The sequence below is a fragment of the Aquila chrysaetos genome, chromosome 5, assembly GCF_900496995.4.
Source record: "Aquila chrysaetos chrysaetos chromosome 5, bAquChr1.4, whole genome shotgun sequence".
Lineage (NCBI taxonomy): Eukaryota > Metazoa > Chordata > Aves > Accipitriformes > Accipitridae > Aquila > Aquila chrysaetos.
The window spans coordinates 51,267,305-51,283,476 of record NC_044008.1 but is presented as its reverse complement, the minus strand read 5'-3'; the positions used below and the strand labels follow the sequence as shown (position 1 = coordinate 51,283,476).

General features: G+C 36.0%; 2 protein-coding genes across 2 annotated transcripts in view; one reads left to right on the top strand and one right to left on the bottom strand.

Annotated features, from left to right (window-relative positions):
- Nucleotides 1-19: 19 nt before the first annotated feature.
- SAXO2 (stabilizer of axonemal microtubules 2) lies at nucleotides 20-12,140 on the top strand. The gene is made up of 4 exons (XM_030013724.2): nucleotides 20-153; nucleotides 6,193-6,372; nucleotides 7,581-7,783; nucleotides 9,454-12,140. The coding sequence occupies exons 1-4, from the start codon at nucleotides 113-115 to the stop codon at nucleotides 10,434-10,436; spliced, it is 1,407 nt and encodes a 468-aa protein (XP_029869584.1). The 5' UTR covers nucleotides 20-112; the 3' UTR covers nucleotides 10,437-12,140.
- A 1,659-nt stretch (nucleotides 12,141-13,799) lies between these two features.
- ADAMTSL3 (ADAMTS like 3) overlaps nucleotides 13,800-16,172 on the bottom strand; it is a 189,045-nt gene continuing 186,672 nt past the window's right edge. Inside the window, 1 exon segment of the mRNA XM_030013720.2 lies at nucleotides 13,800-15,777. Within this exon segment, the coding sequence (XP_029869580.1) occupies nucleotides 15,668-15,777 (110 nt within the window). The 3' untranslated portion in view covers nucleotides 13,800-15,667.

The window sequence follows — 16,172 nt, the reverse complement described above, 5'->3', positions numbered from 1 at the left end:
GCCCTCCGGTGCGTGACGGCGGACGGAAGCCGGCGGAGGACGCCGCCGTTGCCACGCGACGGAGCGCTTCCTTGGTTACGGCGGCGGAGAGGCGGGGGCGGCCGCAGGGAGCATGAAGCCGCCTCGGTGTCTGTGTGAGATTTGTACCTGCGGGTAAGCAGCCCCGCGGGCCGCCACCGTCTTCGGGCCCCCGGGAGGGCGTCCCCCCAGGAACATGGCGGCGGCTCCCCCTCAGCACTCCGCGCCCTCCCAACGCCCCTCATCTTGCCCCCCCCCCCCCCCAAACCCATCCCGGGTTGCGCGGGGACCCCCGCCGTGCCTGGCCGCGGCTACCGTTTCTAGCAGGCGGAAGGCAGAAACTGGGTAACATTCCCATTTCAACAGTTTCTGGCTTCCCTTTTCTCTAGAAGGGATTTTCTCAGTAAATAGGAAGTAATAGGTTTACGTTTAAATCAGGTAGGGGGAAAAGCAGATCTTAAAATAGAAAAGAATGGAGACAGTCTTTCAAGGCCACCTAGACTGAACCTCAGGATCAGGCTTTTCCATAAAGCAGAGCTAGCTCTCACTGAGGGACTGCAGCAAAGGAACCCTCAGAAGAGTTCTGGCTGAATCAGCCTTGACAGAAACCTGTGCGAGCACTGCGGCCTTTAAAATAGATTTAATATATCTGCGTTTCTAACATCACATCCAGTAATACTCTCCACCGCGCAGGAAAGCCCCACTATTTCTTTACATTCAATGATCCCATATGGACACACACAGTTCGTCATTGTACTACAGCCTCTTTGGCCCAGGGAGGCTGGCATAAAAGGGTACAGCAGGCAATTTTTTTGTTTAAAATTACTATTACAGGTCTATAAGCAATATTAGCAATGCCATAGGTAAAAAAATTCACAGGTCAAGTTTCCCAAATCATAAGGGATTTAAACCTTGCAAAATTCATCTATATACATTTATAGGTTTGGAGTCAGTACTGTTAATATTTTCAATTTCTTCTCTATTTCAAAAAAAAAAAAAAAAAAAAAAAAACAGAAAAATAATCATCCTAGGGTTCTCATCCTAGGATTCAAAGATTCAGTCTTTAATATTAAAAAAAAACCAGAACCAAAAAAGTCTATCAACTACATACAAGAAGAGTCATCATAAGATCACAAGAGTGTGATCACCAACTTGTGGAAGTACAGGGCCAACCCTATGGTTGCACCATGAACTGCAGGTTTCATTTTGAGGTTTGTATAGCAGACACGCTCCTTATGTGTTTCTGTACGGGAAGTCTCTCTATCTGTTCATCAGCCACTCTTTTTTTTTGATCTGTAGACAGAGATGAGAGGCAGGCAGTATGTAAAGCTTCTCATGTTCTTTTTGGCCAAGACTGTGGGTGTAGTTTGCCCCATAAATTTGTTTCAAAAGTCCTAGATTAATGAAGACTTGGAACACATTGTTTTCATGATGAGATAACAAATCTGGCTCAGGCTCAAGTATAAAGATGGTGAGATAACGCAATCTGACAGCACAAAACAAGGTTCAACTCCACTGAAAATTCTCGATTCAAAAACCCAGTTTAATGGTATGAATAATTGAATAACACATGCACAAAACTTACGGTTTAAAATAAACATCATTGAAGTTTTTATAGTCAGTAAAATCTTAAGCCATTATTGGTTTAAGCAGTACATTGTGTTTGCTTCAGTGTAATAGTGTTTCTGTGTTTAGGGGAAGACTGGTAGCTTGGCAATGTTACCTGGATATTGTAATGCATACACATCTTAGAATAGATTTCAAAGCAAAGAAAAAGATCTAATATTTTGTAGAAGTTATTTAGCAATTTGCAGGAAATTTTGTGGAGATACTGTTTAATTCTAAATAATAAAATAGAAGGAAACAATCTTTCCTAGCTGTTTACAGAAGAAAAAAACACTTGGAAAAATTTTACAAATACAGGGAAGGAAAGTCAGTAACACAAGAACTTCATTCTGCTTTCTCTTTACAGGGAAATGAGAAGAGCCTCCAAAATTCCAGAATGACCTTTTTTGCATTGTAACATACACAGTCCATTCATTAGAGGCTCACATCTGAGTGCTAGTGTTCATACTTAGGGGTTGCAGTCCTGGGCTCTTAATCAAATAATTGTTACAAGATTTTTAAGAATATTTTGAATAGATTCCTTCTTATTAGACTGAATCACTTTCCGTGCCTATTAGGTGATCTTTTTCAAAATCAGCAAATAATCGTAATCCCAAAAAACACTGGAAGTGTACCCGGTGCTGAGCATGCTCAAAGATCTATTTGCAAAATAGGTCTAATGCTGGGGACTTCTCCATTTTTAATAACTGACATAATTTCTAGCCTCTCGAGCCTAAGACTTTTAGGACTTTTGCAGTAGCATAAGATGCTGCCAAGGAAGTATGATGATAATTTTCAAGCTGCTATGGTAGAAATGTGAGTTTGGTTGGAGGGTTTTTTTAATACACCACAAAAATGTTCTCAAAACTGCATTGTGCAGTGTAATGGCTAGATTCTGTATTGTTTCCTAAGATACTCCAGATCCATTTCTTATTTTAGAGCTGGTATATTTTTAATGTGGAGAAAGTATGAGCTAGTCTGACTTGGGGTTGCATCCATAAAGAGAAGGAAATTTTTTTTTTTATTTATTTGCCGTAGGTTCCAAATGTGTTAACTTAATACAAGAGAAAAATTAGCCCTGCTAGCAAGTACAGTCAGGCTTCAGATCACTGGCTCAACAGAAATGTCTAACAGCAAATACAGGATGTTAAATCTGGCTTCCAAAAAAGAATAAGGCCTCTGAGGTAGATGTACTCTCTGCACTCAAGAATAGTATTTGTCTACTGTAAAAGATAATCATAGCATACAAAAGCATAGAAGTATAGTTTTGAGATATAAACTACTGCTTTATCTTCTCAGTCTGACAGCTCTCCCCATTTATTGTATTTTTGTTATTATCATAAAAATCTAGATTCCTGAATAAATGTAAGTTAAAAGGAAAGATTTCTTTAAAATATGGGATATTTAAGCCTTCACACTGACCATACGTAAATACATGCAAACCCAGTAAAAACTTCCAGGTCTTCTGTCAACACTAGGAAAGTAGATGACTCTCAAAAATACAGTGTCCCTACATAATTTCTGTCTTTTACATAACTTCTGTCTTTCAGGCCATAGGGTGTGCACTTGCAGTTAAAAAATAAAAACTTTGAGTTGTGTTGGTTTTTTTTTTGAATAAGTTTTTTATGATGATAAACACTATTTTTTTCTCATTAATAGTCTAGTTCTCTGGGAGAAAAATGTTTTGTAGGAAAACTTCAAAGGTCTTCTTAGCATTGTATAAAAAACAACTGTATGTATGCCAGATCCTAAATAATTGAAATTCAGCATCATTCTGTTAAAATAATCAGAGCAACAGGATTTGGCACTAGGGAGCTCATATACTGTCAATTTTATTTAGCTGAGATTCTGTTCAGGCCTTATGGAAGCCACAAGATAGTTAGTCTCCCTCAAAGAAGGGAAAGAATAATAATCCATCAAAGGAGGCATCAGCCAGTCATGGGGGAAGGCATATTCTCACCAAATTCATTTTAATTATCAGTAACTCTGGGGTTGAACTTAAGATAACTACAAGTAACAAGCTTAAAATAAACAGTGACTCAAGGAGTTCTGGCCAAATTGTAAGCAACATATTTCATTTATCTGAGCTGTAATCTGTCATCTTTGATGATTCTTAGCACTGTATCTCTAAAGAACTGTGATGCCCTATGTAATCAGTTTTATAAAGTTATTATCTAAATGAAAACTTTTGGTTTAGCAGTTGGACAACATCCAAAAGTAGATTTATTAGTTAACCAAAAAACCCCTGATCTCTTCTCCAAGTCAAATTCACATTGATATTAAGGTAATTTTACATTGCCTTTTAGGCCCACTGAAAGTTCTTTCACAGCACAGAGTAGGATGTAGGATCTTCCTGAACAGTCTCATCTGAATCCAAGTAATTTTGACCATAGTTAGAGGCTGTTCATAATTATTTCTTATGCTAGAAATGACTGGGATAAAGAACATTTTTGATTCAGAAATTAATTCTAATGCAATTACAAAAACTTCTTTCCTTGGAGAGATATGTTAGATTACTTTCACCTCTGTGTTGAATCTACCAAGAACTACAGGGTCACTCTGCAAGTAATAATTTTTCGAGTATTTATTTCTGTTTGTAGCATGACCATTCAGCAATACAGGGGATATACTGACAATATTGCTTAGACAATAGTGAGAGTTAAGTCCTTAAAGACTGGTGATACCAGAACAGAGAAGGTGTTTTGTTTGGCGATTGGTCTTCTGGACCAGCTTAAGGCAAACTGAATGAAGTTTTTGCAGATGAGTATTGTTTGTTTCAAACTCCTTTGAATTGTATGCCTAAAATATGTGAAGAACTTTATAATTTGATACCCTGTATTTCAATTAGCTTTCAAAACATATATTCAATGATTTTAGTTTCTGCTTGGCTGTTACTTTTAGATGCTACATGACACAGCATATGCTGTTTATACTTACTGAAAAAAATATTACTAAGGTGGTAACTGAATTTCATGAAAAATGTAGTGGCAGGCAAGCACTGTGCTGAGAAATAGCATGCGCTTACCTCCTTGTTTTCCTACCCTTCTTGTTCTTTCCCTCTTCATCGTTTTTCCTTTCTCTGCTATATTCTTAATAGGTCTCTCAATTGTTACTTGACTATCCATTGCACCTTGATTGAAAAGGAATAAGCACCTGAGGCTTTGAAAGGATCTGGCATCTTAGACAGGGCTACTTCATTTCTCATTTATTGAACTAATGAGCTGGCAAAGTCAGGCAGCCCAAACTAATACCAGCTTTAGGGATGTCCAGTTCCAGATAACTTCTTTTAGTGTATCTTTCATTTTACTTTTCCCAGAACGAGTCCTTCATGTCTGTTTCTGTATTCTGTTTTACCTTGCTTTAATTTATTTTTTTCCTTTTTGGTATTCAGTGCTAGCTAAATTTCTCTGCAGACCTTTGAACTATTCCTTGGGTATCTAGCTTCCTGAAACTTGAATTTATTTGTACCCAGGAAGAGCTGTACACTTTTACTCTTCATGTTCTTCAGTTATTTTTGCTTTTCATGTACAGAATTTACAAGACTCACTTATTTTAAAAGTTATTTCTTGTTATTTCCCTTTGCTTATATCTGAACCAGTATTGCAAGTTGCCAGCCACAAGTAGGAGGAACACCTTTCATTATATATCTCCTTAAAGGAGAGATTAAATAATAATCACGTCAGCCAAAATAAAATTTTAAAGCCGTGCTTGAAACAAACTACCAGAGATATGTGTGTTATGCAAATTAGAATGAATATAACAAGATTTTCAAAGCAACGTAGAAAATAATATGTACATTTTAATTTCATGCATAATTTACACAAAACGAACAAGGTGTAAGTAATAAATTAAGTCATGATATACCTCAACACCTTTTAACACAATGATGTCATTAAAATAGGCATCAATGACAAGCAGGTGTGATTGAAATAAAACCTATTAAAAAAAAGAGATGTCATTACTTCTAAACAAACCTAGCTTTTTGGATAAAGGATTTAGTCAGTCCTTGAAGAAAAAGGGTTGAAAAGTCAGAAATGGCCTGCAGAGCACTAGAAGTGCAGATGAGATTTCACACCACTAAAATTTTAATCAAAAAGGGTTACTCAAGAGTTGTGGTGAAAATAGGTGAGCAGATGCACAGAAATAAAAAGACAAGCGATGAGGAAAACCAGTAAAAAAGAGACAATATGAGAGGAGAAATGAAGCATGGTTAGTTATTTTTACAAATAAAACTAGTAATATCATTAAAGATTAAAAAAAGAGAGGAAAGTGCATCTTGGTGGTAGCATCATTTAGAGGACTGAGACCAACTCTATCTATCCTTTCTATTCTGTACTAAGGACTAACCCGCATGCTGATACTGTTTATTACTGTATTAGTATACTGGGCTCTGGGACCTGTGCCATCAGCACAATATTTTGTGTTTTTATCCTCAGAAAAGATTTTAAACTCAAGCTACTAACATTGTTCAGTCTTCCCCATTTGTTATTCACTCCCAGTAGATAGGGTATGGGTTTTCCCCTTAAATGAAACTATTCAAAATGATCTCATCTGATGTGTTTTACCCAGGCGCCATCGCTGCCCTTATAAACCCACAAGGATTTATGATAATGGACAACAGCCGTGCCTCACAACAGAGTATGTGGAAAAATACCCCAAGTACAGCAACATCTCTCCTCCTCGGAGCCTTAAGCCGAAACAAGAGTACCAAGTGCATCGTGGGAGAATGGAAGGAATTACAACATTTAAGTAAACATTTTGAAGCAATGTGTTTTACAATTACTCTATAAAGTTTCTCATACTTTCTCTTTTAAGGGGGGACTGAACATTGTATTGCAATCTTTTTCAAAGTGCAATCAGTGCATTTTTTACAGTTTTCACATATTTAAAAGTATAAATTTTGAGTGTAGAAATACAGTTACCACAAAAAGATCATAAAAAATAGTGAAGCACATATACAACAAGATTTGCATTCTTTAACCTGTAAAGGTAATCTAAAATTTTTCTCCTTGTTTTCATCCTGTTTTGGAAATCTAGGTCTCATCGAGCCCAAAAAAGCTGACAAGCTGGGGAACTTTCTGTAATACATGTGTGGAATCTGAGATAGTGGGAAAATGAAACCTTAAGAAAAAGGAACAGGGATTATTGTATTCAGACAGTTCTAAATTGTTAGGAGTTTGAAGAAAGCCAACTGTAAAGGGGTTCAGTAGGTCTGTCCTGTCAGTGCACAGACTGATGTTAGGCTTATGAAATTAAAGAGCATCTTTCAAAGAGTTAGAAAAAGACATCACTCATTCATTACTAATAACGCGACAGGAGCATAAACCTTTACCTTTTCCATTATTGCTTTTCTTTTAAACTACAAGGGAAACAGGTGAAACTTCTTTATTTGTTTATTAAAAAACCAAAAGGGACATACATAGAAAGGCCAAATGCCATTCTGCAAGATTGGTTGTGTACTGCATATACTGTTTAAACACCTACATATGTAATATACACCTTTTTAATGAAATGTGCCCATATAAAAACAGTGAAATGCTGTTTCTGACTATATTCAATTCTCCTCATGCAATTAGTAAATGCTGCCACTTGTAGTAGTGTGATCTTTGCTCTGCTTCTGCTTTCTGGATCATTTCTTTGTAAAATTGCAGCAACTTTTTCTAGTCTCCTTTTGGATATTTTAAAGAATATTTTTAAACTGGGATTGAGACTCGGAGTGTTGAAAAAGTTGCTTCAACCATCTACCTTTGAATAAAGGCTCTATCATGCATCAGAGACCCTAGATTTATGTGCTATGGTTTTCTTTCCTCCTTGCTATCCCTTTAACATATGGCATCAGACTGATTTTTCAGAGTAAACATTGTAAGTTGTTGTTTCTCCATATAATGGAAAAATGACAAAAGTGACTGCATCAGAAAAAAGTTTTTTAACCAGTGTTTCCTTTTTCCCCAATTCAGATCTGATTATTTACCATATGATATTGCGAAGCGACCTTTTCAGGTACAAGAAGAACATAAACCAAAGACGGGAGAGATAGAACTGGGAACCACATACCAGAAAGATTATAATGCTCATAAAATACAACCAGTGACATTAGTAAGACCTCTAGAGAGAAAACACACTACAGGAGGAAAATTGGATACCATACCAACCTATCAAGGTAATAATATATGCCAGCTTTAGAAAGAGAAATAACCAAGATGAAGGTAGTATTCTGAATTGTCTATATTAGAAATTGGATTTCTTAGTTTAGGCCAGAGAGTAAGATATAATAAAAAGCAGGTGATAATGCCTTAAGATGTTCAGCACTCCAGTTGTTTAGAGGTGACATTTATTGGTTCTAAACGAAAAGCCTTATCGAAGGTTTTCTTGGCTAGAAGGAGAGAAATTCTAACGTACACTTGCTTAGGCTATTTCAGGCAAAAGTTGGTTGTAATAAAAGTGGCAGTATATCTTTCAGATAGTTTTAGCTCACGTAACACATGTTTTTCCACAGAGTAGGTCAAAAGTTGATTTTAGATTTGTCTTGTGTACCATGTAGCTTGCATATCATCCTAGTAATGATCTGGTTTGACACAAAGTATTCTATTACAATGGTCAGCACAAAGGCACTAAATCTCCTTTTAAGTCATTCTGGCAAGTGACCTTGATATACTTTATACCAGTAGAAAATTTTATACATAAAATATGTTACTGAATTTGTTACATGTACTGCATTGTAGCCCCAGTTAAAAGTAAGTAGAAATAAATGATGACATATAATCTCCTACAGTAATGAAAATCAAGCTGTTCATGAGAATGAGGGCCAGTGGTATTGAAAAGATACCAAGATACCAGGATAACAAGAATCAGATATGGCTATTAAAAGAGGAAGTTAGAATACTTGGTGCAAAATGAGCAGAGGGGAGAGTGCAGTGACAGAAAAGGTTGGAAGGATAAAATTTGGGAAAAAAGGCTCTTAAAAAAACCCAAACAGTTATATTTCACTAGCTTCTTTAAGCTTAGGCCTATGCTAGATGGAAATGCATTTATATAAATACATTCTATTTATATTTATTAATTGTAAATAATTTATAAGGAAATTTAAATATTTCTACTTAGCCTACATGTAAGTAGTAGTTAGCAAATAATTAATAACTTAGCCTAGTCTTAGCATACAACTAAGACAACATGCAATTGCTTCATTTAAAATGTATGTTAGCAGTTCAACAGAGAGTAAGGATCAAGGAGTGAAAAAACACTGAAGCTGAAGTAAGTACAGTGATTGCAAGACAACAAATTGATTTCAACTGCCTGTGAAGAGGTTTAGACTGAACAGTAAGTTTTGTAACCATAGCAAAACAGTGTGTTACTGAAAAACCCAAGAAGGAAAAAAAAAATCCCAACAAGCTTTACGATGATGTAATGTTGATATGGAAATTGTGAGAGAGAATTCTCCCAATCAGTAGTACACATGACCCATTGACCTATAAGGTTCCTTTCAGTCTTGTATATTTGCATAAACCTCCAAGTAAAATGTAAGATATTGTATATAAAACCTGTATATGGCTATTTTCTATATAGAACACACACTAAATATGTACATGCAACATTTTCTTTTTCCTTGAGGAAATAGTCAAAATAGGGCATCATGTACTATTTGTCTGTTTTTATCACACCAATAATAGAAGGCAGTTTTGTCATATCACAAACATGCAGATAACATTTAACATTCTCACATCCATTTTCTTTGTTTTGCAAGATTTAATACCAGAAGAATTTGGCTTAATTTTAAAGGAATGGTCTTAAGTAATAACACTTGTATGGTGAAGTTTTGTTTTTGCCTTAAAGATGACTATAGGTCATGGGAAGTTCAAAGAAGGGAACCTAGTAAGGTGGAGCATATATACCACCCACCTACAGAGAAGTTTGGAAATTCTACTACGTTTCAAGATGACTTTGTTCCTAGGGAACTGAATCCCAGGCAAAGTTTTAAACCTCCTTGTGTAGCCAAGCTTTCAGATGTGCCTTTTGATAGTGCTACTAGCCATCGCACTTCTTATATTGTTCATCAACTGGAACCAAAATTCATAAGATCAAAAGAACAGTACAAGCCAAGCAACCAACCCTTTGAAGATCTCACAACCCACCGGAATGATTTTAAAGGGCTACCTGGGCAACTTGCAAAAAGCTGCAAGCCTGAAAATGCAAAAGTTGGATCCAATGCTTATTTTAATGGAGTCACTGAATTCCAGGATCGTTTTCAGCCATGGTTGGTCTCCTTGCCCGAGGTGCGCAAAAGAAAAGAGTACGTTCCACCCCCAGGCAACATGGATTTTAACTCCACGAGCCATCTTGATTACATTAAGCATGACATTTCTCCTGCTGTCCCCGTAAGACCAGTTTCTAATGGGAGAAGAACCAATGCCCCTTTTCAAGGGAATACTACTACGAAAGAAGACTTTAAAGCTTGGGGCAGCTGTCAGCAAGAGATTACTAAGAAACAACAGGAAATTCCAAGACCCACAGGAAAATTTTATGATTTAACTACGTTCAAATCTCATTACATACCACATGAGATCATTCCAGCTCAAAGTTTCAAACCTGTACATGCTGTAGTTCCTAATTCAGCTCCTTTTCAAGATGAAACTATGTATCGCACAGAATATACTCCAAAGAAACAAGAGATCTGCCCAGCAAATTATCCATCTCCTCCAGGTTATGTCTATGTAAACACAGATTCTCATGGTCACAAATTCTTCCGCCAGCTTACTCCAGAATTTTCTGAGTCAAATAGTAATCCTATTCCAAAGGAAGTAGCTGTTGTGTCATAATACTTAAATGCAGTATTTCAAGCTCCCTGGTGAAATAATTGGAATCCTACTTGTTAATTTTTTCTTTAAATAACACTGAAAGCAAATTAAATAATGCAAATTCTGCTTTTAAAAGCATTTAAACTGATAGCTTGAAGAAAATCAAAGCAAAACCAGAAGTTTATTACAAGACTAATAAAGATTTGCCAATTTTTATAGGAATAATACACCTTACATGGCATCTATGCTTTTTTTGATCATGCATTCCAGTTTCCTTCCCAGATTTCATTATGCTCCATCTCAAGCATATGTATTGTACATTTAATTCTTTCAGATTTTCTGCAAGTCAAATGATTGTATTTGCAAAATGCAAGTATCTTTTGATAACTTCTTTTTCATAGTAAGCAAATAATGCTATAATAACCTAAATAATTAGTTCATCAGTCCAGTTTTTCATCTCATCAATATTTCAAGTAATCTGATAAGAAGATATTTTTTTTTTCTTTACATTTGGCTGCCCAAATCGTAGGATAGCATCCCGTGACACCTAGGCATTTCTAAAAACCTGGTTTTAGCTTTAGTCATCATTACTTTTCCTTCATTCAGTTCTGAGGAGAGTATAAAGGTCACACTGTAATTTCTGATAGCAATTAACAAGAAGTACCCTTGCTCTTTTTCTGTACACATACTTGAAATCACTCAGACATAAAAAGCAGGTCATCAGACTCTGTTTCCTAATTTCCCTGATGGTGCTTTTTCAGCCTTACTTCCAAAGGAAACAAGGCTGATGCAAAGCTTTGGACACACCGACACAGTTAAGTGTGTCCCCTCCACACCTGAGTAATTTTTAAACCCAGTGCGCAAATTCAACCATATTTCACAAAAAGATTTCACAGATTATTGGTTTTCGAGTTTCTAAGGTAGATGGTGAGGAAGCAGAGAGAATCAGGCTCAAAAAATTAACATCCATCCACTGCAGGTTTTGATCCTGCTATCTGATTTTTTAAAGCTAAACAGCCTGTTATCACTGCCAAAGTTCACTGCAGAGGCAGTCTGAAGGGGAAGATGGCAGAAAACTATAAAGGTGTATGTAGAGATAACAGAAAATAGTGTAAACTCAGTTAAAAAAAGAAATATCAGCCTAGATGCAGAAATCTCTAGACGGCCTGGCTTCAGTCTGTCTGCTCTTCAAAGAATTACTTGTTACAAGTACACAGAAACCAACGTGTTTTTATAGAAATTGTACATGGAATGATTATGCTTCTGTACGAGATATTTAGTATTTTTTATATGTATCTTTACCTGATTTTGAGAAATCTAGATGAACTGATTTGAGTCCTATTATGTTCATGATTTAAGCAAGTCCCAATAAATAGATCTATGATTAACAGTATTATCATGTTCTATCACAGTACTCCAGTATTGCATATCTTGTACGCATTGGTATAGGGCAGTCATTTGGGTTCTGAAGAATTAGTGCTCGTACTTCATAAACCAAATCACCAATAAAAGGACTAAAATCAATGATGGAAACTTGTTGAATGCAGGAACTGGATCATATGCAAGGAAGAAAGCTGAACTGATTATATTAGCTGTGCATAAAAGCATTGCATGAGAGAGCTCCAGACATTATTAAAGCACCAGTTACCTTTACATAATTTTTGTCTTTGTACTGTCTTTTTGTAATATGACTTACTGTGTTAATGAAACAGCAATTCAATTAAACTTTTCTCTCTGAAGATTATTCAACGTCCCCAGCTGGTAAAGACATGTTTTGGACTGGGAATGAACAAGGGCAATGTAAAGCTGTGATATCCTAAAAGCAGGACAGGAGAAAGTCCAATTCATTGTCAACCTTCTGCACCACAGAAGAAAACAAACTACAAACACCCTTTTCTTTATGAAACTTAAGTCATTCTCTGTCTGGCCACAACTGAGGAAACAAAGTCAAAACTTCGCACAGTTACACCTACTTGAGTCCATATCCTATACACAATCTTGGTACCTCATGAGAAGTTTACAGAAGCTCCTAATATCCTCCAGCTCTCTTTTCTAGGGAGGAAGAAAACTCTTTGGGAAATGCAATCTGAATCCATGAAGTTATGTGTGCCTGCACGTTCTGCTGAAAATGGCTCCTCCTCTGGGTCTGTGAGTGAGCCCAGATGCTTTTTGTAATTTTCACAGCTGTTTTTTTAGTTCTTAAGTCACTTCCCCCTGCTTAAGTTATGGAAAGTCATTTGCTGCCACCTATGGAGGGCATATTTGGATACATTTAGCAGTTCCTCTGCAGATGTGTTTGAAGACTTTCTTAGGGTGGAGGGGGCGTATTCCCTTTCCTTTTGCCCTTAATGTTTTCCCCTAAGTTTAATAGTGAAAGAGAGAAGCCTTTATTACATTACAGTTGAAAGAGCCACACCCTACTGATTGTGCTTCCAGGGAAAGCATCAAATGATATTATAAACCTTCAGACAGTATTCAATACTTGAGGTCAACTTTTTCATAAGCAACATATTATTGAAATGCAGACAAAATGAACAGCAGGCTGGAAAACTAATATTTCTCAAAATAACAGCTGTTAAAAAAAGCATTTTATGATGTCATGCTAAACCAGGATGTAAAAGCAGGAAAGTTACTCATGGATTCAATTGCTGTTCTGAAAGTGCTTTTCATGCACTGTGCTATACGGCATGCTCCACAGAACTGCTGTACAGAATTTTTTTTTCTTTTTTTTTTTCCAAAGACTGCACAGAAAGAATGCATTGGTGACACAAAAGGAAAATTAAATAGACCCAGGCACTTTTGCCAATGTTACCATCTAGGATAACTGAAACACCACCATTTCATTGCTAGACATTTATTTTCAATTTAATAAAATTTTTTAAGGTTTTTCTCATTCATATTATTTATGAGACTACTCTTTCTAAAGACTATTACACATATTGGATATTCTGAAACAAGTTTTTTTGACGTAGAGATTCCCATCACCCACTAAATACAAAACATAGAGCTGTTCTGTTGGATCTAAGTGAACTCTGCTTGGTGCAGTACATGAAGGCCTGGCAAAGAAATGTAACTTTATTCCACCTTTTTACAGAATCCTGATTCTAGATTTCAGTGAGTCAGAGTTTACTTATTTGGATTTTGACAAATCGTCTTCCCCACTTTTTCAGTCAGGTTACATCTATGTTGCCTCTTAGTAGAAGTGCAAAGCAGACTGTAATGAAGTTGAGAACCTGTCTGATAAGGTGTCAAAAAAAAGAACTAATCTTAGCTTTGAAAAAATCCCAGAATTATGGACATAGTAGATGATAAAATAACACTTGGAATGAAAGCATAGCTACCATGAAAATCACAGTAATAAACAATCTCTAGGTAATCACAGTGTTGAATAATCAAACTAGACTTTATTTCAGAAATACCAAAACTACGTTCAAGAAAGCTAAAATCTTCAGTTACTAGAGAAGCAATAAAATAATCTACAGAGGAATGTCATGCCAATTGCAATAATAAACATTTACAGCACTGCTTCTGTATAGCATGCATACTTAACCAAAGACAAAATAAAAGCAACAAAAAAATGCTATGTGTTAACATTTGAAAACTTTAAATATAAAGGAAAAACATGAATAAGAAATCTTGGTAATAAGAAAAAATATATGTCCAAAAATCTTTATTAAACACTGTACAAAACAAAATATTGCACTTTTAAATCAGACAATAAATATCTACAAAAGTATCTTACAAATGTTTTCTTTTAATTTAAAAAACTGCTTAAACAATCAAGACCCATTGCTAATTAAAAAGGTAATGATCAAGAATATCCTCTCCTTGCAGTCAGCCTTGGACACAATAGTCCACATTAAACATTTTCTATACAGTAGTGCTAATCTAATTTTCAGTGATGCAAACCCATTTTGCAGGAATGCTGTTTCTAAAACTGTTCTTACAGCATGCCTGCTAATTAGCATGTAATGTAGTTCAGTAATGTAACACAAGATCCAAGTCAATACAAGCATTCAGGGCTCCAATATGTGCAGTAGTTTGGAAACTACAAAAGAAATAAACCATCTATCTGCTGCCTCCTATGGGGTTCTCTCTGCTTGCGGCCCTAATGAGACAATCTGCAATACGGAAAATAATTTACCCGGGAATATCATAATCAGAATTTATCAACTTGCAAAAGACTCAAATGGCTAATGGTCATGATGAAAAGTCATCTTGATGGAAAACTGCTCAAAATATATTTCTTGCACTTGTCTATCTTCATAATTAATAATTCTTCCTCAGACATTTTTCCCCATTAATGGGGGGGGGGGCGGGGAGGAATATTTATTCAAGACAGAAAATCTGACAGCCATATTTGGCCCGTTATTGGCTCCCCATTTGACTTGATGTGCAAGAGAACAGTGCTTACAAATGTTTCATTCACAGCTCTGACAAGGAAACCTTGTGTCTAATTTAAAATCAGTAGAGAAGTCTAATCATGCCAGAACTTCGATTGTACTTCAGTGACTGGAGCAGAAGAATAGAAACAATGGAAAATGACACCTCATTTATTCAAAACAGATCTACTGCTGTTTTGAAAATTGTACTAGCATCTACAATGTCTTTTACTGCATACACATAAATACAAGCATGAAAAATGGAATGTACTTCTGTGTATCCATCTGACAGCTAATATCAGTAAAACATATCCTGTGAGATCGACCCTTAAGCTCAAGCTGTTTATGAAAATGAAGTTGCTGCCAAAAATTTTACAGCTACAAGCCACAGCTTCTATAAATTTAAAAATTGTGTTAAATCTGATAAAACAATAAAAACAAAACCTAGGGGTCAATAGTTGCTGCATTCCAAAATTCTTCAAAGGATTTTGTGACTTTGTTTTTCTCATAAGTTAAGGACAGTAAGCACTACTTGGTGCTTTTAGATAACGCTTTTTCCCTGCTAAAATTATAGTGTGATGGCCTGTAAAATTTTACAGATGATATGCCATGATATTATCTTCCTAATCCAGACATGAAAATGTTTAAAACATTAAAAGTTCCATTGCAAAGAGCAGATAATGAAAGTTCCCAGAAAAAATATCCTGTCCAGCATATCAATCTGCAATACTGTTTTTTCATTAGCCCCATGTTTCCATTTTACTGTTATGACTAATGTCTTATTTACAAGTATATACTTTGAGCAGACTAGTTTAATGAACCTCTCTTCTCATCTCTTCACTGCAGCATCATGAACTTTCCATAGAAGAGTTACATTTCTTGACATGATTGACAACATCTTTGTTTGTAGGTGTCTATCAAGCATAACTTTAGCTGCTTTACAAATGTACAGTAGTGAGTTGTATCCTTGCATTCGCCTTCTGAAAAATATATTTAAACATTAAAAGGCTTTATAATGGACAAAAGATAAATAGTAGAACGTATCATCGTAATTGTAAACAGCTGATGGATTCCTGGTAGCTTTGTAATTATTTTACTCTGCATTTCTGGTAACAGTGGATTCAAAGCTAAACTAGGTCAGAAGTAAGAGGTGTGATCTCACTGCATTCATTTACCTATTGTCTGTTTCAGAAAACTACCCCATTTTTCAGGAATTAACAGCTTGCTCAGAGACTTACAAGTCACAACTGGCACAGTCACATAGGGAAGTTTGCATAAAACAACTTCCTAAATATCCTGTTTCTAAAAGTGCTTTTGAGGCTTTAATATCAAACTGGCCTAACTCAGAGAAAAATAACCCCAGGATTATGAAGTG